This window comes from Melitaea cinxia, chromosome 11, assembly GCF_905220565.1.
Source record: "Melitaea cinxia chromosome 11, ilMelCinx1.1, whole genome shotgun sequence".
Taxonomy (NCBI): Eukaryota; Metazoa; Arthropoda; class Insecta; order Lepidoptera; family Nymphalidae; genus Melitaea; species Melitaea cinxia.
This window is the reverse complement of record NC_059404.1, coordinates 8,122,025-8,143,471: the sequence shown is the minus strand read 5'-3', so window position 1 is coordinate 8,143,471 and position 21,447 is coordinate 8,122,025. Positions and strand designations below refer to the sequence as shown.

Here is a 21,447-nt window from a genome sequence, read left to right as displayed (position 1 = left end):
TACGGCGATAGCGTAAGGCTATAGGAGGAAAGAGATGCGCGTGCGCCAAGCGAGCTACTATGTTGGTATGAAACCGGTATGCGAGCGAGTCGGTGTTTCTCAACCTTTTCACAAACGTTATTTTTAAACTTAAATTATATAAACAAAAGTTAACATAAACAGCATCAAAGAAAACAAGGAAATTAAATAATTTTTTTTAAATCTGATTCTGATATGACACGGATCACATGTGCCGTGGGGTTTTTTCGTGCGAAAATCTTGCATCCTCTCACCCATACAAAGGCAAAACCCCGCTCTTTAGCCAAATTCTTTGCTTTATTCAGAAGCAATTTATTCTGGAGGGTAAGATGGTCATTAATAAATATACGACTTTCACCGTGGAGTCCAAGGTTAGCTGCCACAATAGTCCGCTTCTTTGCTGCTGCAACGAAATCCTCTTTCAAATATCTGCTGTGTACTGAGACAATTATAGACTTATTGCCCTTGTCGTTGCGCGTAGGAATCCTCGCAATATAATTTATGTGCTCTTTGGGGATTGAACAGCCAATGACGTCTCCAATCCTGCCAACTACTTCAAACAAATTCTCCGAAGGCGTAGATGGAACACCTTTAATCTCGATATTGTTGATCCGAGACCTCTGTTCATATTCATTTATACTGACTTCCAGCTTAGAAAACCGTTGTTGGAGTTGTTGAAGTTCTTCTCTAGTTTTGAGAAGGCTTTGTACCTCTTGACTGATCTCAGTGCAGCGGTTAGACAAGGCTTCTACAGAGCATTGTACATATTCAACGGAGGCCTTTATTGTTTTTAATTCGGCAATATCGGCCTGTATAGCCTGTATGTTGGTAGCAAGCGTCTGTAGTGAAGACATCTGTATAGAAAGTCGTTTTAGTTCCAAGGCTATACTCTCCATGTTCGTAGGTGTTGGCGATTTTGCTGCTACTGTACTTGAAGTTGTGGTAGAAGAGCTGGCCACCCCCGCAGATTTGCAAGACGAGCATTTCCAGGTGCTTTTTCGGTCCCCCAATTTTTGGTAACCACCTTCAGTGATGCCGGCACACGGAAAGTCATAGTGCCCTTGGCACAATGAGCATTGGACGCCGTCTCTAAATTCTGCATCACATCGAGCGCAACGAAACATCTTGCTAGGTCAACTTAATTTTATAGAAAAAACCACCAGAGTACAAGTTTGAGAACTGCTGTCTACGAGCTATAGCGCGTGAGTATACGGTAAGCGTGCAAACGATCCGACGGTTACGGACTGACTCACTTCTTTTGTTATCAGGTCGTATCCTGGAGCCTTTCAGTCTTTGAGGCCATTTATCGTTCGCCACACTTCAATTACCTTTACTGGATGCGGTGGTAATACCATCTGATACGGCTGATTCAAAAAGCGTTTCACATCTCTTTGTGAGTCCAGATCGTCTGTTTCGTTGGGTGAGAAAACAGCAGCTAGATGATTGGCAAACACGTTAGCCTTTTCCTGAGCGGTTTTAGCCCAGCTATCGTTGCTCTTCCTTATGGGTGGTTTGGCTACCTGAGGTTTATTGTAGAACTTTGTGAATTTCCATAAGGAATAGTTACTGGATGTTGTAGACATGAGAGACGCTAGGTTAGCTTCGAGTGTAATATCGTGCCATTCAGTGAGAAATATTCTTAGCGCTCGTATGGCTTTATTAAGTGCTCGTTTATCTTCTGCATTTCTACTAACTTGCCAAACACGTCGTAGTCGCCGTTTTTCGAGAATTCGGTTTTTAATATCTAGTGGCCAATTTGTAATAGTACCGTGTTTATATATTAGTGATGGCGTAGTTTTCCAGCAAGCTTCTTTTATGAGCGTAGTGATATATTTTGTTGCCTCTTCAATATCTTCGGGACACTTAAGAGCTATTTTCAAATTTATATTATCTTCTAGGTATTCACGGAATGACTCCCAATCGGTGTGACTATTTCATAGTGTAGGTGGTCTTTCAGCTTTAATTACCATAGCGCTAACACTAAGCAATACGGGTGTGTGGTCTGAGGAGCCATCCAGGCAAGACTCGGCTCGGAGATACGAACTAGATAAATCCTTAGAGATGAAAAAGTCCAAGAGGTCAGGAATCTTGTTTGCATCTGCAGGCTAATATGTGGGTTCGCCCGCCGATATCGTGCGCAGGTTCATTGCTGTCACACTAGTCTGCAACTGCCTGCCCCTAGTTGTGGTTAACCTGGAGCCCCAAAATGTGTGTTTTGCATTTCAGTCGCCGCCAGATATAAATCTTTAATCTCAAGGTTCTAAAGTAATTACTAAACATATGTTGCAGTACACAGCTGAAATGTTGAAGTACCCACAACTATCCCTAACCGCAATTGTAGTTGCTTGAATATACTCTATAAAGAGATGGAAAGAGTATTTTGAAAGTTTTTTCGAAAGAGAGGAAGTGCAGGTGCAACATACGGCACCTTCCACGGAAGAGAGTATAAATGGTGATGAAAGTGAGATAAGCATGGATGAAATAGTTAAAGCGTTGAAAAGTATGAGATTAGGTAAGGCTGCAGGGTATGACAGGATTACCGTCGAAATGCTGAAGGCTGGACATGGCATAGTGGCTAGCCAGCTGTACCGCCTTTTCAATTGGTGCTGGCGAAATGGGCAAGTACCGGGAGACTGGTGCAAAGCTGTAATCATCCCATTGTACAAGGGAAAGGGGTCACGGTAGGACTGCAGGAATTACCACGGTATAAGCCTCCTCAGCGTCGTCGGTAAATTGTATGCAAAAGTGTTGATTGAGAGGGTTGTGAATGAAACAGACGATAAAGTATGGGATGTACAAGCGGGATTTAGAAAGGGAATGGGATGTACGGATCAGGTCTTTTCTTTGCGGTGCATAACCGAAAAGTGTTTGGCCAAAAACAAAAAAAGTCTATTGCGCGCTCGTAGATTTAGAAAAGGCCTATGATAGAGTGATGAGAAATGAATTGTGGTCAGCATTGTCCATGAATGGTGTCAGCAGTGTCCTCATACGAGCATTGCTATCTCTTTATAGGGATTCTCGTGCTTGTGTGAGGATAAATGGGGCATACACTTAATGGTTTCATATCGAAAAAGGTGTTAGACAGGGATGTGTAGCGTCACTGTGGCTGTTTAATCTGTTCGTGGACAATTGTTTGACAGAGTTAAAAGAGAATGAAAATGGGTTGAGAATGAATGAGTTACTCGTCAAATGTCTTCTCTATGCTGATGATCAAGTACTTGCGTCTTCGCCCGAGGATTTGCAGGAGATGGTAACTGATATGAGTGGAGCTTTTGTAAGAAAGGGAATGAAGATAAATGTAAAGAAGACGAAAGTGATGGTCTTTGAAAGAGATGAGGCAGTGACAGACTGCAATATCGTGATTGGAGATCGTGAGGAACACAAAGAATTACAAAATTATTGAATTTAAAATTTCTCCTACGTCTACTCTATACTTTTCGAAGGAACTTCGTTCCTATCTGGTGTCCCATGATACCATAATTTTTTTTTAATTTTAAAGGACATTTTTTAAACATTATTTTTACATTAATTTGAAGGACATTGGAAAAATAACACGTTGTACATGTTGTTGAAACAAGACCTACTTTTTAAAATAAATTATCTAAAATAAATTATAAATAATATAATAATAAATAAATATCTACACAATACACACATGGTATTACGGTGTTCCTAAAGTAAGCAACTTAATGCTTGTTTTATAGGTATCAGCTGACTGGTATATAGCTACATTTTTTTTTTTTTTTTTCGATAAACATACTTATAAATAATACACATATAAATATATAAATAAATATTTATACACCCAGACTCGGGGTGGGAATTGAACCCACAACCCTCGGAGCAGAAAGCAGGGTCACTACAAAATGCGCCAACGGGCTAGTCATCAAATTTAAACATTTTATATTTTTACGTGTTTTTAGATGAAATGTACGCGGCAATAGAAGAAGCGAGCGTAGGCGAGGGCTCAGACACGTACGCACAAATCGCTCCCGAGCCCCGTCGTCGAGAGGCCTCCGTCCCTCCCGTGGCCGCGCCCCCCGCTCCAGACGCACATCATGCCAGGTGAGTAGCGCTCACACACGCACCACCCACACTTCCTTAACACCGCTCACACACGCACCACCCACACTTCCTTAACACCGCTCACACACGCACCACCCACACTTCCTTAACACCGCTCACACACGCACCACCCACACTTCCTTAACACCGCTCACACACGCACCACCCACACTTCCTTAACACCGCTCACACACGCACCACCCACACTTCCTTAACACCGCTCACACACGCACCACCCACACTTCCTTAACACCGCTCACTCACGCACCACCCACACTTCCTTAACACCGCTCACACACACACCACCCACACTTCCTTAACACCGCTCACACACGCACCACCCACACTTCCTTAACACCGCTCACACACGCACCACCCACACTTCCTTAACACCGCTCACACACGCACCACCCACACTTCCTTAACACCGCTCACACACGCACCACCCACACTTCCTTAACACCGCTCACACACGCACCACCCACACTTCCTTAACACCGCTCACACACGCACCACCCACACTTCCTTAACACCGCTCACACACGCACCACCCACACTTCCTTAACACCGCTCACACACGCACCACCCACACTTCCTTAACACCGCTCACACACACACCACCCACACTTCCTTAACACCGCTCACACACGCACCACACAAAGTTACATCAAAATGCTAATTGAATAATGAGTTATCTTGATTGCAGAAGGAGCGCACCACCTGAAATCGGAGCATGTACTTCTAATGCTACACATTCTCGCCAAGGTAAAAATAGTAATTAGGCCTCATGTAAAATATTTTTACGAAGTTCAGTATGGAAACTACTAAATAATTGAAAAAAAAAAATAGTTTCAACAGAAATATATGTATGAACAAAAATAATTATTATAATGATGTATAAAAAAAAATTAAAGTTGACTTAAATGTATTTTCGACATACATAGACACATTATTAGATTAAATAAATATAACATTTTTATTTTAGCATCAATGTCATCCTGCTCGAATTCGACGGGTGCGTTAGGGTCGCCCAAGCCGGAGAAGCGTCAGGCGAACTCTCCTTTACCCCCACCGCCTCACACTTCACATCCAACGCACGCCACACACTCGTCGCATGTCACACACTCTTCACACGCCCCACACTCGTCACACGCCACACACTCTTCGCATGCCACACACTCGTCGCATGCCACACACTCGTCACATGCCCCGCACTCATCACATGCCACGCACACGTCACACGCGTCACACCCTCCACGCACCGCGGACAACCTCGCGCAAAGACATCAGAGGATATCCAGCACCGGTAAGACTTCTTTCTCTTGACTTCAGCCTATCGTAGTCCACTGATGGACATAGGCCTCACATAAGTTCGCGTCAAAAATGGCGTGAACTCATAGGTGTTGCCCATAGTCACCACGCTGGGCAGGCGGGTTGGTGACCGCAGGGCTGGCTTTGTCGCACCGAAGACGCTGCTGCCCGTCTTCGGTCTGTGTGTTTCAAAGCCAGCGATTGGATGGTTAATTGAGTTATCTTGCCATCGCTGGCTTTTTAAGTTCCAAGGTGGTAGTGGAACTGTGTTATCACTTAGTCGCCTGTTACAACATCCACGGGAAGAGATGGAGTGGCTATATTCTTGGTGTGCTACAGACCAGTACTACTATTACACTACAGAATATTATACACCCAATATTATAACCTTAATAGCCTTAAAGATACATATTGTAGCTAAACTGAGTGATGGAAATTTCGATATAGTAAAATATTTTTTATGCAAACATACCTACGTTTCTAAAGGAAGGGCGTGCTAATTTTTGCTCTGTTATTTTTTTTTTTTTTTTATTATAATACTATTCGGTTATATTTAAATAATAACAGCTTTAATTACACATTAATTTCGGCAGGTGATCTCCATTTTAACCACGACAAGCTACGTCGCAGTCTGAATGAGAAACATCAACGGAACAACAGTTGCGTCAGTTCTTCCGACTTTTACGGATGCAATTATCCAGTTGATAAGCATCGATTTAGTTCCGGTGACCTTATTAGACCACTCGTAGCGCGAGAACTTAATTTTGACATCGACCAAAAAGAAAATCCTAACGATAATTTTTATAACTCCATCGACGGTCCCGGTTGCAGCAATTATTCCTCAACGGAACCAAGCACGAGTCTCACTTCAGAACATCGCGTCACCGAGAGTCCATCCCGTAACGTAGAGGAAATGTATGCAAAAGTAATGAAAAAAGCGAAGGCGAGAGAAGAGTCAGTCAGGAAATCGAAGGACCTCACAAGCACAGAAACCGAAAGTAAAACGTTAAAGTATCGAAGTGACGATCCAGGATACGAAACTATTGATAGAAAACAATCTGTGAACCACGGCTACGAAACTATAGCGCATAAAGAACGTAAAGAGTCGAATCAGGACCCCGGTTACGAAACGGTCAAGGACATAAATAAGCCACATAGCTACCCCAACAATAATTTATTAAAACTAAATAGCCTAACTGTGGATAGCGGTCCGAATAGCATTTTAAGCAGTGACGCAGGGTACGAACTCATTTCGAAGACAGACGCTAATGCCTCCGACTCGGATCCTAATTATGAAGTTCTAAGAAACCAACCACCGACGCCGCCTTACGCGACTATCGCACCGGACTATAAAGTACAGCCAACGTACTCCACAGTTAATAAAAAACCAGGAAAGTACAATTGGTCAAGTAACAATAATGACGACTGTATCTTGGAACCTAACTATGAATCTATGAATCACGAAAATTTCTATAACACCGGAAGCGAGTCTGATTCTAATTACGAATCTGTTCGACCGAAAGATCCGAATTATGAATGTCAGGATCCTAATTACGAGTCGTTAAGATGCAAGGATCCTAAATATGAATCTGTGCGATCAAAAGACTCAAAATACGATTCAGTGAGGTCTAAAAAAGATCCAAATTACGAAAGTGTTAAATATTTCGAATTGTCAAAAAGAGAATCACCTTACGAGAAAGTTAACGACGCGGCCGAAGGTTCTAGAATCGACAGGTCGGACTCTTCCGCAGGTTACGAGAAAATTAATGTTCAAAATTCAAAGGAAACAAAAAACAGTATTAATAATGGAGCCGATTGCACTGTAAGTGATTATTTCCAAGTTTAACTTTTGATACGAAGTTATTATTTTTACTCATAGTGGACCTATGATGCCGTCATAATTATAATTAATGTTTGACGACATACCTAGGATTATCTTTGAGATTTTGTGCTTTTTATTTATTTATATTTTTACAAATATACTGTGTATAATACCTCAAAGATAGATGTAACCTAATATCTTCCTTAGGTATCTGTGATATGAATTGTGAGTATGAAAATTGTCTTACTCGATTAATTTATGTTTAACATCGATGTTGTTTGTTTTTTATCAAAATGCAGGCTTTTAATACATTGGTAATCTCCATTGATAAGTGTGTTCATATTTTTATAAACAAGTGTAATGCATGTGACTATGGTAATATGGCATGTACAAAATGTAGGTTGTACATATACTCGCGTCGAAATGTTATATTGTATTTAACAGTTAAAACTATTTTAATGTGTTTATAATAACCACCAATATCATAACGCATGTAGCAAAAATTATATATCTTATAACTAAACGTATTTCCGATGTAATTTAAAAATATTGTATTGTCACTTTTTATCTGACGGCACATCCACACATGCTTGGTAAACGTTCATACTTGATCAAAATGACTCTTAATTCGAGATCGAGAGAACGCCATCTAGCTGAAGATAGTCACAAAAATAAATAAAAATATGAATTGAAATCACGCATTTTATTTCTATATCTTGGATACCAAAATTCCAAAACTTTAGTTTTTAATCAAAACACCATCGAATAAAATGCATTTAAATTTAGTTTTACTCTTTGTAAGATATTATGTAAAATGCGTGATTGAGTCAATTTAACTTCATTAGGTCAGTCGTCTACAGAACGCCTATCATAAACTATAAACTTGTCTTTCCGTATATTGACTGAGGCCGAAACGCCTATTTTAGGACATTTTTTATTAAAGCTTAGTATTGCAGGTAAATTAACTAAAATTGGCATGTGCTCGTACTATATATCTATGAGCACTGCGAACGAATCAAGAAATGTTGTCTGTCTCTGTTTTGAGGTCTATGTGTAAATAATAGATACCAACTACGCGACAGCGTCAGAGATAGACAATAATACAATATAATGTATTTTTTTGTCTACTACTATGAAATGTAAAACAAATATTTTTAGTCTTCTGTCGGTTGATGTCTAATTTTTAACCGACTTCCAAAAAAGGAGGAGGTTCTCAATTCGACTGTATTATTTTTTTTTTCTTCACAAATATTTTTAACACAACTAACAATAAAATTTCATTTGTTGAATATTTAGTGTGTGCCGTGCCAGCTTTAGATAACTGACCTAACTAAGGCATATGTGACATAATGTGCCATGATAACGAATTAAGCAAATTTTAATATATACAGAGGTACTGTCGTTCCTCACGAATAGTCACGAACGACATTTTTGAGAACTGTTTCTTTTTTTTATAAACACAGTATCTAAAGTTATTTAAAAAATAAAGAACACCCGATTGAAACGATTGATATCGTTCATATTTTTAATTAAAAAAATATTACATTTTTATTATCATACAAGAAATTAAAATTTTATTAAATTGCAATTTAACTGCCAAAATTAATTTTGCAATCGAAATATTTCATGTTTTTTTAGAAAATAATAAAATAATTCTAATATATTTCTTGTGGTATATGATATATTTTGTTTTTATTAATAGTTATGTTTTGTTATCAGTACACAAAATATGTTATAATTACTATTAAGTATTTTAAGTTAATTCATCGTGGTATCTGTTAAATGTAAAATATGATGAAGGTGACTTATAAAGTAGTACCTGATCTTTTGTTTTAAACTATAATTTATTAGAAATATGTTTTAAAACAAATAAAAAAATATTTTAGTTTACGATAAGTACTTGCGTTTTGGTAAAGCCCTTATTCGTAGTATTATTATTATTAAATGTATAATTTAATCAACGCTATTATACTTGTACTCAAAGAATTTTTAATCTAATCAAATTAAATACTTATTGATACTAGCCTGTTGACAACATAATCTAAAATTTTGGTTACATACTGCAAATACATTCCAATTTTCACTGTATACAGTACCTAGAAATTGTAAAATTGTGTCTTAAAATGATCCTCTGAATAACCGCTTATTCTTGGTTTTCAATATAAAAATTTTGTTAAAATAACTGATTATTAAAATGGAATACATACTTTTTTACATGTGTAAAACAAATAAATCTGTAGTGTCTGTATTTTCAATCATTTTATTTCAATGAATAAGAAAGAAAAAGTTTTTTTTTTAATATAATTATCACTTCAGCCCTATCGCAGTCCACTGTTGGACATCGGCCTCCACAAATTCGCGCCAGAAATGGTGTGAACTCATGTGTGTTGCCTATAGTCACCACGCTGGGCAGGCGACTTGGTGACGTTTATATACACACATATACATTACTACACGCAATAGATGATTCTGAGATAATGACAAATTTTCACATTTTATAAAAGAACATCGAAACAGTCGAAATCAAAAATAACTTTATTTAAATAGCCAGAGGCGTCTTTACCTATAGTGCAGGGTGCGCGGCGCACACGGGCGCCGGGTCTAAGGGGGCGCCGAGCGCCCTCTAATGCGACACCTCCAAAGATGCGTCGCTCGCGGCACCGGCGCTCTCAAAGACCTGCGCCCGTGTTACGGCTGATGCATTGCTACCGCGCGCCCCCACAAGCTGCGTCTTTACCTACTCTACACAATAACTTTTGTTTCAACGTGAAATCAGCCTTAAAGCAGATAATTAAAGATCATATTGGCGTAGTGTCGCATCGCTACCGAAGGCAGGTGCCGGCACCTGTTTTGATTCGTTTGAAAACACGCCGACAATCATTGCTAACTCGGCTGTATTAGAATTCGATAAAGTTCAAATTTAAATTGCCAGGGACGTTCCGGTGGTCATTTTCAAAGGCTTTGTGTACGCGTGCCGCAATTTTTGTTTTACCGCTACACCGTATGTTTGCGAAATAAGCCTTGATGCAACGGATTAAGTATCATCTTCGTTGAAAACACGCCGACAATCATTGCTATTTGCTAACTCGGCTGTATTAGAATGCTATAAAGTTCAAAAAAAAAAAAACAAACAACGAGTAATAGTGATATCGAAGTTAAACACCTAGGTATACCTATCAAGGATTTTGATTTGTTTATCCTAGCGCAGTGAGGAACAAACTACGCAACGGTAAGTTAAAATGCTTTAATATGTACCTACATATGTATTTATTTAGGTTTTACTTGTCTGTACCTAACCTTTGAACAACAAACTACTTTTTTATTTTATTTTTTGTTAGATTGCCTAATGTAGGTAATCTAACAAAAAAAACTTCAAGATGTTTGTCCGGAATGAACTCCGTAACTATTGAACCGATTTTAATGAAATTTGGCACATATGTGTAACTTTGTCTAACTTGAAAGATAGACTATAATTTATTTCGATATACATAATTATTATACTCGATAAAAAAATAAGGCGGTGCGAAGTTCGCCAAGTCAGCTAGTAATAAATAATTAGCAATACCAGTGCGAATAATTCGCACTAAATAAGTAAAATAATTATCGCTTTATAAAATAACAAAAATTATTTTAATTACTATTTTAGTTTTGCAGACCGGTAGACTAAGCAATCTATACAAATATAAAAAATAATAAAATTGGAGTGTCTGTTTGTAATATTAAAATAACCGCTTTTTACTGAATGCATATGGATGTATACACGGTACATATACTGAAATCAAATTTTTTAAAATTTTTGTCTGTCCGTCTGTCGGTCTGTTTGTTCCGGCTAATCTCTGAAACGGCTTGACCAAATTTGATGGAACTTTCACTAATTGTGAGGTTTTTATCTAAAAAGGGAGGCAAACATTTTAACCTTAGCGTATTAATATATATATGAATAGTTCAAGGCTGTGCATGAGGGGGTGTTGGTTCCGACACTTATGTACGGAAGAGAAAGTTGGGTATGGCAGAAGAAACATGAAAGCAGAATAAATGCAGTTGAGATGAGAGCGTGAAGAAGTATGATAGGAGTTAAACTGAGTGACAGGATAAGAAATAGTGAGATAAGGAAACTTTGTGGTCTGACAGAAGATGAAGTAATAAAAATTGAGAAAGGTATGCTCAGATGGTTTGGCCATGTCGAGATAATGAGTGAAGAGCGGTTGACGAAAAAAGTGTATAAGGCGAGTGTGAATGGAAGGGTTGGAAGGGTACCTAGGTGGACGTTCCGATACTTGCGGTCATACGTCGGGGTGTCATGGCAAATACTTATAGTGGTACCGTGGCGCCCCACTAGGACGACGAGGGCACCGCTGGTTTTTAGTGGGTAGTCCGGCATTGCACCTACCGCCGGGACCCCCACACTCTCGCTGCCAAGCTCGGTGGCGGGGTCAGTGCGTAAATGCATTTTCCAGCGTAAAAAAAAGGTGGACGTTTCGATAACAGGGGGTCACCTACAGCCACTTACTCCAGCGGGCTGCGGAAACGCTGAATTTGGCTGACCTGGGGATAAATGAGGGGCTGAACATGCGTACTGCCGCAACCGCAGCTAGGTTCTTGGAGCTGGCGAAAGGCCAGACTTCGGAAGCGGCACAGCGTCTGGCGCAGGAGCTCGACCGCGTCCTTGAAGGCACGGCGAGAGTCGTCCAGCCTATGAAGCTCGCGAGTCCCCGAGTTTCTGGACTGAACGACTCCGTCACTAAAAACTGCACGTTGCATCACAATTACTACCCGTTGCGACATTGGTGTTACTGAGCTTAAAGTTACTGAAAAGCTCAGGAAGCTAGGTACTAGGAAACAAAGTAATCAAGCAGGTTCGAAAACGGCAGCGGTCTCTGAGGCCTCACGACGATAGTTAAAGGTTAAAAAGACCCGTATCCAATTTTTAGAAATATGCTGCTGACTCAGGCTAGCTAGCTACATGTATACTAATCTGTGACTCAGGCTGCTGACGTGCATTTGTTAAATCAATTGACAGCTGACATTTGACATTAATAATTTGGAAATATTATGCCGATGTATTAACTATTAAGTTTTAGTGTAACTTTTGTGTCGTTAAATATTGTGAAGCTAAAATAAAGAAGCGTAAACTATAATTGGTATTAAAATGGCTTACCCGAATCAAGGCGATTATTCTTGGCAACCTCAAAATAATACGCCAAACTATTCTTTTAACACAACTAATACATTTGGAGACTCCCAAACTTTAGGTCAGTTTTCATAATTGAGAAGTTTATATTTATTATTTACTAATTTATCAAAATTACAATTATAAACAGCAAAAGAAAACCACTATGGTATGTTCAATGCTTCAGTTCACATGTTAGAAAAAAATAAATAAAACAACAAACTCAAGTACAATTTCAACAGGTGGTACACCGATCATTGTATAATTGATTTTAAATTTATGTGATTACAATTTTATGTAATGTTAGTATCTGATTGATGTTAAATTAAAGGTTTCTTATAGATTTCCAGAACTTCACTGCGGACCAACAGAGTTATTCTTTTGAACAAGGCCAAAACATACCTCCCAATAATAATCAATATTACAACCCTAACATATTTACACCAGCACCAATACCCGGAGAGACACCATCAGGAGAAACATCGGAATTTGATGAGCCACCACTGCTTGACGAGTTAGAAATTTATCCAGACAGAATATTAGAAAAGACATTAGCGGTACTTAATCCGTTTCATGGCCAATCTAAAGCAGATGATGCTAATTTTTTACTAAGAGATACTGATATAGCAGGCCCTATTGCATTTTGTTTAGCTTTAGCAGTCTGTCTCTTTCTTTCGGGAAATAAGGCTCATTTTGGATATGTATATGGCCTATCAGTAATGTCAGTTATCTTGATGTATTTTTTACTTTCTTTAATGAGTCGAACAGAAGGTGTTTTTACTTTATTGAGTGTTGCTAGTGTACTGGGTTATTGCATGCTACCTATGGTGGTATTAGCAAGTCTAGGAATATTTATTTCTCTAGAAGGTTCTATAGGTCTGTCACTTTCAGCTATAGCAGTCATTTGGTCTGCTTTATCTGCAAGTCGTCTATTTGTAACAATGTCTGGTGATTCCGAACAGAGACCACTGATTGCATATCCATGTGCTTTAGTCAATGGAGTATTTGCTCTTCTTGTTCTATTCTAATTGTTTTGTATAAGTCTAATAATATACAGAAGAACGATTTAATTATGAATACTCTACATTAAAATTTTCCTATACTATGTTCATTTGAGACTATGTAATAACTATTATAAATTAAATTAATATAAAATAAATTAACTAGTTTCTTTGTTAATATAAATCTCATGAAGGTGTAGAAAAAAAATTTTTTACACTCTAAATGGTTTATTTCATATTCATCCTACAAAAAAATTACAAAAGTACGTACAGCCTTGAAAATGGGAAAGTAAATGTATGCTTTAATAATAAGTATTTTCATTACAAACACATTAATATTTCTAAATTTTAAAAAAAATAATTGTGTTTGCTCACAAACGAAAAAAAAACCGACTTCAATTTCATCGACGAGTAATACAACGTAGATCGACGAAAAAATAGTCAAGTAACTACGCGTTATCAAAGATAACTCAAAAAGTAGTTATCAGATCTTGATAAAATTTATATGTGACCAAATGTGATATCCCCTTTCCAACAAAAAAGAATTATCAAAATCGGTACATCCAGTAGAAAGTAATGCGGTATAATACAACGTAGGTCGACGAAAAAAGCGTCAAGTAAAAACGCATTATTACATATAACTCGAAAAGTAATAATAATAATAATAATACTCTTTATTGTACACCATTAAAAGAAACAACAGAGAAAAAAAACATAAAATGAAAGATGTACAAAGGCGGTCTTATCGCTGAAAGAGCGATCTCTTCCAGACAACCTTTGGGTATAGGACACGAAATAGAAACTGCAGTTAGGAAGTAAACAAACGATTGGTGTGCGAATTAGAATACTAAGTAGTTGATAGATCTCAAATAAATTCAAATGGGACCAATTGACACACACCACCTTTCGATTAAAAAAAAATTGTCGAAATCGGTCCACCCGGTCAAAAGTTCTGATGAAACATACATTAAAAAAAAATACTGTCGAATTGAGAACCTCTTCCTTTTTTGGAAGTCGGTTAAAAATTCAATATAATTGTCACATTCATATGAAATAATAACCGATATGCCAGCTTATAAACACAATATCAACATTTATATTTTGACTTTGCACTCTTGCAACTTGTGGGCAAATAAGTTGGAATTACCAATATTTTTAACGAACTAATGTGTTATTCTCCCTTAAAATATTTATTAACAGGTTTTTCAAATAAAACAAAAATCAACTCATGAAATATATTAATAAATATACTATTTAATTTTAATAATTATTTTTTACAGTGTATAAACTTGGTCGATCACTGAAGAAGTTCTTCAAGACCATAACTTGAGTGAATGTTACACAGATAATTGCAAAAGTTTCTCCCAAAGACCACCAAAATACTCTTTCATTGAGATCTTCTGCTCTCTTACGACCTTGAGCCTCTCTAAGCCTGTGATGTGTTTGGTGGTCAATAATCCTATTAAGAGCCGAGTGAATTTCTCCCGCTGAGGTTTCCAGCTAAAACATAAAAAAATACATATAAAGAACTTTATTTCAATAATCTCATTATATTTAATGTGTAAATGTAATTAGAGTTACCTATAATATACATTTAAATAAATATCGTTAAGTTTCATGATTCATATGTCATAAACAAAACTTAATAAAAAATTTATACATCAGACATCGACACAAAAAACTCATTTAAAACATTACAATGAATATAGTTATTTTGATATATATTTCCCATTATAAATTTTTTATATCCACACAAAATTTTAATATATAAATCAATGTCCCTGACCTGAGTCAAAACAGTGGCATGTTCACCAACTCCTGGCAGTGCTTTCTCAGGACCGACATTGAAATCCATGTAAACAAGTTTATGTGAAAAAGTACTAAATTCATTACTGAAGCAGACTTTATACACTCCTGAAAATATAATTTAAACTTTAATTATTAAGGTTATAAATAGATTTATTTAATAAAACTATGACTACTGAATACCTGTTTGTTGTGCTGTAAATTGATGAGAATCATATTGCATTTTGTTTTGCTGATACAAAATTTGTTTATTTGGACCTTCTATTTTTACATCTACGTCATACTGGCCTCCTGTTATCACCTGAAAATTAAAAAAAAAAAATAACGAATTAAACTTTTACTCTTGTGCATTTTCAAATTGGTTTTCATGGACTATAAATTTTTAAGAATGTTTATACTTCACAACAAGAGGAAACGACTTAATGAGCAACATTTATACAATTTATACCTGGAATTCTAGAGTGGCAGAGGTATTTTGTTCAATTTCTTGATAAAAACATTCAACAGCACTGTCGGGTAATTCAAATGTAAGTTCTACATTTTTTGAATATATACCACTAATTAATGTGACTAGTAATGCAAATAAAAGAGGCGCAATGTACATTTTGTAAGAATAATTTGAGAAAGCACAGAAATATCACACAAAATATTCACTAAATAATTGTATTACTTGACAGGTACATTGCCATCATCAATCGGCATATATATTACACGTAATAAGCGATAATTTATTTTTTTCAATGGCAATGTTTTGCCCAAAAGCTATATAGCTTATTTATATTTTATTTCATAATTTTTTTACGTAGTTCAAATTATAACATTATGATTTAATACATAAAATTCTCGTGTCACGGTGTATGTAGTTAAACTCCTCCGAAACGGCTTGATCGATTCTCATGAAATTTTGTGTGCATATTTGGTAGGTCTGAGAATCGAACAACATCTATTTTTCATCCCCCTAAATGTGAAGGGTAGTCCACCCCAATTTTTTATTTTTTTATGATACAACATTAAAAAAAACATACAACCCTAAACTTTCAACCCTCTACGATCAACCCCTATATTTTATTTGTTAATTATAAACTTTAATTTTTTTTGGCAAGATTTTTATTTTGTCATGACTTAGAATATTTTTTTTATATTACTCTTAATTTTCCACCTCTCTACAATCAAACCCCTATTTTTATAAAATTTTGTGCGCATATCGGGTAAGGGCTGAGAATCGGCCAACATCTATTTTTCATACAGCTAAGTTATAGAACAAGATCTCGCCATACACGTAGTATTCGTACGACAAAGGCGATCAAAGCAGTAAGGGAAAGAATTCGAAGAAATCCTGTCCGAAAGCAAAAGATTTTATCTCGGGAGATGAACTAAGTTTTCTAAATACAGCACTAAAGCTCATTATGCGGCATAATGCTCAACGTTGAATGTTTTAACTACAGCAATACTTCGCACAATCGAGTACATTCAACTACCTAGTTTTAAAATTACAGCACTAAACCGCATTATGCAGCATATTGCTCAACGTTGAATGTTTTAACTACAGCAACGCTTCGCACAATCGAGCACATTCAAAAGTACCTACCGCTTTTGCCTGATACGTACAACGGTACAATCGATATCAATTCAGTAGCAGAAAATTAACAAGTGTTTTTTCATTAAGTTGGCATTGATCGAAATATTTTATATATACTATCATAGAGCAACACGGAGGGGAGTAGCCATTGCGTCTGCTACCGATACAAAATTGTCTGTCATTTTTTGCGGGGGGAAATTACACACATGCACACTTTATCTAATTCCCACACAAAAATAATCGTCTGTCACTACGAAACTCACACATACTAAATTAAAATCACACTTACATTTTTCACACACATATAGATACATTCTGTGTCATTACAGTATAATGACACGCCGCAACTACACTGACAAGTTTCTTACAGCCATGGTTGTAACAACTGTCGATATCCATTATCGATAAATTCAAGTACTCGGTTAGGGAAATACGGTTTTTAAAGTGATACAAAGGTAAGATGTTATTATAAAAATAGGCTTAATTTATTAGGTCATCCGTTAGTTAAGTGGGCTCCGATTTATGGGGTGAAATGGGGGTGGGGGGGTAAAGGGTGGTGGGGAGGGTGGGTTTTTTAGCCCCCCGTAGTGTGCTTTTCGCGTAAACCCCGTGGTTTCGAAGATATCGTGTTTGAAGTTTTGGGGTTAACTTTACGTGATTCAGAGATATTACAATACCTTAGAGCTCCGCGTCGACTCCACCTTAACTCCGGTGCAGCGGGAAGTGCACTCATATACTCCATTCACCAACTTTCACACTGTATTTTCGAACAAATTTACGTAAAAACGATCTCGATTGCAAGACCAACAAACGATACGAACTGACGCTTAACGACTGACAAATCGACACTTTTAAACAAAATAACGCGTCAGACATAATATTCTAATAAAATTAGTAACATTGCGTGCTAGAATATAGGTTTAGAAATTCGAAAAATACTCAAAACCGAATCGGAGCACCCCACTGTCCACGTGGTCTTGGTCTGTCCTACCCCTAGAGTGTTTTTTTTGTGCCGCGGAGGCGCGGAGGGAGGGCAGCCCTCGCCCGCCGTGCGAAAGCGCGCGAACGAATGCGTAGAGGAGCGGCTGAGGCTGGTCGCCGAAGGCGACCAGCCTCCGCTGCGGAACGGAGCATGAGTGAGCGTGCTTTCGCACGCAAGGGCGGAAGGGCTGCACTTCCCGCAGCGCCGGAGCCAAGCGTTCCTCTAACTTTCGAAATTCTTCTTCTAACCTCAAAACTTTAACCATGGATATCTCCATAACCATGGGGTTCTGAGGTGTGACAGTGGTACCAGGGGTAGCGCCGGGGTAGCGCCGGGGTAGCGCCCCCCCCTTCCCCCCACGGTCCCGAAATTCGGTTTTTCCTAATCTAAAGCTTTGTGTTTTAAAGGAAATGCTAAGTGACGCCTTATTTTGGTCAACGGTGTCTATTTGTTAGTCGTTAAACGTCAGTTCGTATCGTTTGTTGATCTTGCAATCGAGATCGTTTTTACGTAAATTTGTTCGAAAATAAAGTGTGAAAGTTGGTGAACAGAGCATATGAGTGCACTTCCCGCAGCACGGTAAGGTATTGTAATATCTCTGAATCACGTAAAGTTAACCTCAAAACTTCAAACACGATATCTTCGAAACCACGGGGTTTACGCGAAAAGCACACTACGAGGGGGGTAAAAAACCCACCCTCCCCCCTCCCTTCACCCCCTCTTCCCCCAGGACCCCATAAATTGGAGCCCACTTAACTAAAGATTTACCATTTATTATATACTACAAATCAAACATCTTCATGTAAAATAAACGATTATAAAGAGTAAAGATTTGATTGTTTGTTTGTTAGTATTGAATAAGCTCCGAAACTACTGGACCGATTCAAAAAATTATTTCACCGTTGAGAAGCTACACTATCCCTAAACGACATAGGTTATACTATATTTTCAAAAATATTAGGGATCCTTACTAAAACTCCAATAATGTCAAGGGATAAAAAAATAACCAAAAAATCGCATTGCGTGTGCTGCAAAAACTAATAATAATAGAAATATATTATGTAGTAAGACTTTGTAGAACACATCATTATCTACAATAATTGTATTTGCTCGCAAACGAAAAAAAACCGACTTCAATTACATCGACAAGTAATACAATATACGTAATATATACGCGTTATCAAAGGTTACTCAAAAAGTTGTTATCAGATTTCGAGGAAATTTGAATGCGACCACATGATAAACATTAGCTTTCTGTTAAAATAAAAATCATCAAAATCGGTTCACCCAGTCAAAAGCTCTGAAGTAACATACATAAAAAAATACAGTCGAATTGAGAACCTCCCCTTTTTGGAAGTCAGTCAAAAAGTGTCGCGACAGCCTATGTCTAACTATTATAATTATGTCACAATACGTTTGGTGCAACGTTGTTGTGCCAAACAATGCCATTCTACAATAAACGATTTAAAGTTAACATACATTTTGAGGAGTTGATAATGTACACGGTGATGTCAACGAATTGGGAGTAGGGAGCGTAACACTAATGGCATCATAAGATGATAGCTTGTCATCTGCTAGATTTATTGATTTGTTGATGACTCTGAAAGGACATTGTTCATTTTCAAAGTTGATAAATCTAAGCTTCATTACACTACTATGACTAAGGTGAACCATATCTTGATTACCTTGTACATGAGACAAAAAAAACTTACGGGACAAAAACAGTGTGGCGTTAGTGTTGGTTTGGTGCCCTCGACTAATCCTTCTATTGTTCGCCAACACTTAAAAGTTAGTGGTATTGATATGATCTGAACATATTACACTATTTTTTGTGGGCGTCCAGGTTAATCTGTTATTACCATTTTTTCCATGTATCCCTTAAATTTGGATTTTTAGAAAACCTGCCAAATTTTTATATAAAACATTATGGTGGAAGTTCACATTAAGTAATTCTAGTAAAATGTATTAATACTCGTAATACGTGTATTATATTTAATTTAATGCAATATTATTATATACCTATGTTTATTTAAAAAAGCTAGCAATATGATATTTTAAATAAATCAAAATCTCAAAAATGTCTGTCTCCTCTTTTGCCTTTGCCATTTTTATCGATAACCATCTACAAACAAACCGGTAACAACACTATCGCTCGGCGACAGTGACTTCTCGGAAATAGACTCCGATCAGTCGCTCGACTGATCCGCATATTGTATGCGGGCGAGCGGCCTGTGTTGGTAAAGAAATCGAGTCAACACGAACGATAATATTTGTAATTTTTAAGTTTAAAAAAGGTTTAAAATAAGTATACAAGTAATAATGTGATTTAAAAATACTTACGTATGAAAGGTAACGCCATGTTTTAGTAAATTTGACGTGGCTGATCTTTTTTGCAGTAAAAAACAGAACAATTTGGCATTTTTTGAAGGACGTTGATTCAATCGCGCAACTAGATTTAGTCTAGTGATCAGTGCGGCGGCAACTAGTTTTATTATTTGCATATGGCCATTTGGCCTTATACCTTGACAGAGGGGAACGCCTGTACATGGCTACTCCCCTCCGTGTTGCTCTTTGATATACTATAGTCGTTAGTAATATTTAATTGTTGAAAAATATTTTGTGAAATTCTTCATATACAGGCGATCTCCGTAAAACTCGAGCATCAGGTAAAGATCTTGGCTCACCACAATAAATATTAGCAAACTTCATATTAGAACCAACTACTGCTTGAAGATTTATAGTGAAATATTTTTTTAAATTCACGTTCCAACTAAGCAATTACCACAGTTCGACATTGTGCGCCACTGAGCCGCATTCATCTGTAATTGGAAAACTACCGAAGATAGCACCCAGAACCATGTCATGTATTTTAAAAGATTACTAACAAGCTACATATATACTAATCCGTGATTACATAGGAGTCCTTACCCTATGGAAAAAAAAAAACATAAAACATGAACAAATGCAGACCAAATTCTCATACAGGGTTATGAGAGTCTATGAGATCTGATAGATTCTTATAACTCGGTATGAGAATTTGGTCTGCATTTGTCCATGTTTAATGAGATTTGTTCCATACGCTTCGCCTTATGCTTCAGGCTGTAATATCGCACTACTGGGCATAGGTCTCTTTTCCCATGTAGGAGAAGGATCGGAGCTTAATCCACCACGCTGCTCCAATGCGGGTTGGCGGATATATTCCCTACTATGAGTAACGATTGCTATCAGGTGTACACGATAACAACCGGGACCGACGGCTTAACGTGCTCTCCGAGGCACGGTGGGGAGACCCACAAGGACTGCATGCAGGACATGCACAAACACCTAGACCACGGCAAACACCTGTATAACAGTCACAGAAAAACTTTGTTTACGGATGAAAAATTTTTAAAAAGTTATTTTTTACAACTGATATTGTAACAAACAAAATGACCGCAGCAATGATGCTAAAGCTCGAAGGAAGCACAGATAGACATTCAGTCAGACATTGGCGTCAAACTTATAAAAAACCCTTTTAGGGCGTTAAATAAGCAGTATGGATATTCTTTGAGTTTTGGTTTCAATTAAACTATTTTAAATATTGCAATAAAAAAAATATTGTTTAAAATTAAATAATCGGGAATTTCCCTGACTCACACTTTAATACGTTAAAAGTAATAAATTGCATTGTTTATCTTTATATAGTTTTTCTCT

General features: G+C 37.4%; 3 protein-coding genes across 3 annotated transcripts in view; 2 read left to right on the top strand and 1 right to left on the bottom strand.

Annotated features, from left to right (window-relative positions):
* The window catches only part of LOC123658046, a 13,896-nt gene extending 5,986 nt beyond the window's left edge, over nt 1-7,910 (top strand). The window contains exons 6-10 of the mRNA XM_045593528.1: nt 3,942-4,083; nt 4,790-4,848; nt 5,069-5,179; nt 5,360-5,389; nt 5,988-7,910. Of these exons, the coding sequence (XP_045449484.1) occupies nt 3,942-4,083; nt 4,790-4,848; nt 5,069-5,179; nt 5,360-5,389; nt 5,988-7,240 (1,595 nt within the window). The 3' untranslated portion in view covers nt 7,241-7,910. The remainder of the gene's footprint in view (nt 1-3,941; nt 4,084-4,789; nt 4,849-5,068; nt 5,180-5,359; nt 5,390-5,987) is intronic.
* A 4,319-nt stretch (nt 7,911-12,229) lies between these two features.
* LOC123657551 (protein YIPF5) lies at nt 12,230-13,545 on the top strand. The gene is made up of 2 exons (XM_045593076.1): nt 12,230-12,468; nt 12,729-13,545. Exons 1-2 carry the CDS (start codon nt 12,366-12,368, stop codon nt 13,412-13,414), a joined length of 789 nt encoding a protein of 262 aa, XP_045449032.1. The 5' UTR covers nt 12,230-12,365; the 3' UTR covers nt 13,415-13,545.
* Nucleotides 13,546-14,608: 1,063 nt separating this feature from the next.
* On the bottom strand, nt 14,609-15,896 carry LOC123657564 (transmembrane emp24 domain-containing protein 7). Its single transcript, XM_045593087.1, has 4 exons — nt 15,642-15,896; nt 15,377-15,494; nt 15,174-15,301; nt 14,609-14,887 (listed from the first exon to the last, which is right to left on the bottom strand). The coding sequence occupies exons 1-4, from the start codon at nt 15,795-15,797 to the stop codon at nt 14,648-14,650; spliced, it is 642 nt and encodes a 213-aa protein (XP_045449043.1). The 5' UTR covers nt 15,798-15,896; the 3' UTR covers nt 14,609-14,647.
* Nucleotides 15,897-21,447: the final 5,551 nt, after the last annotated feature.

What these genes read in the sequence shown, in the direction of transcription:
- LOC123657551 (XM_045593076.1), top strand. Translation starts at nt 12,366, where the DNA reads ATGGCTTACCCGAATCAAGGCGATTATTCTTGGCAACCTCAAAATAAT. An exon ending in TGGAGACTCCCAAACTTTAG is followed by an intron (nt 12,469 to 12,728) that starts GTCAGTTTTCAT and finishes GGTTTCTTATAG; the next exon opens with ATTTCCAGAACTTCACTGCG.
- LOC123657564 (XM_045593087.1), bottom strand. Translation starts at nt 15,797, where the DNA reads ATGTACATTGCGCCTCTTTTATTTGCATTACTAGTCACATTAATTAGT. An exon ending in ATTTACAGCACAACAAACAG is followed by an intron (nt 15,302 to 15,376) that starts GTATTCAGTAGT and finishes TTATATTTTCAG; the next exon opens with GAGTGTATAAAGTCTGCTTC. An exon ending in ATGCCACTGTTTTGACTCAG is followed by an intron (nt 14,888 to 15,173) that starts GTCAGGGACATT and finishes TTTATGTTTTAG; the next exon opens with CTGGAAACCTCAGCGGGAGA.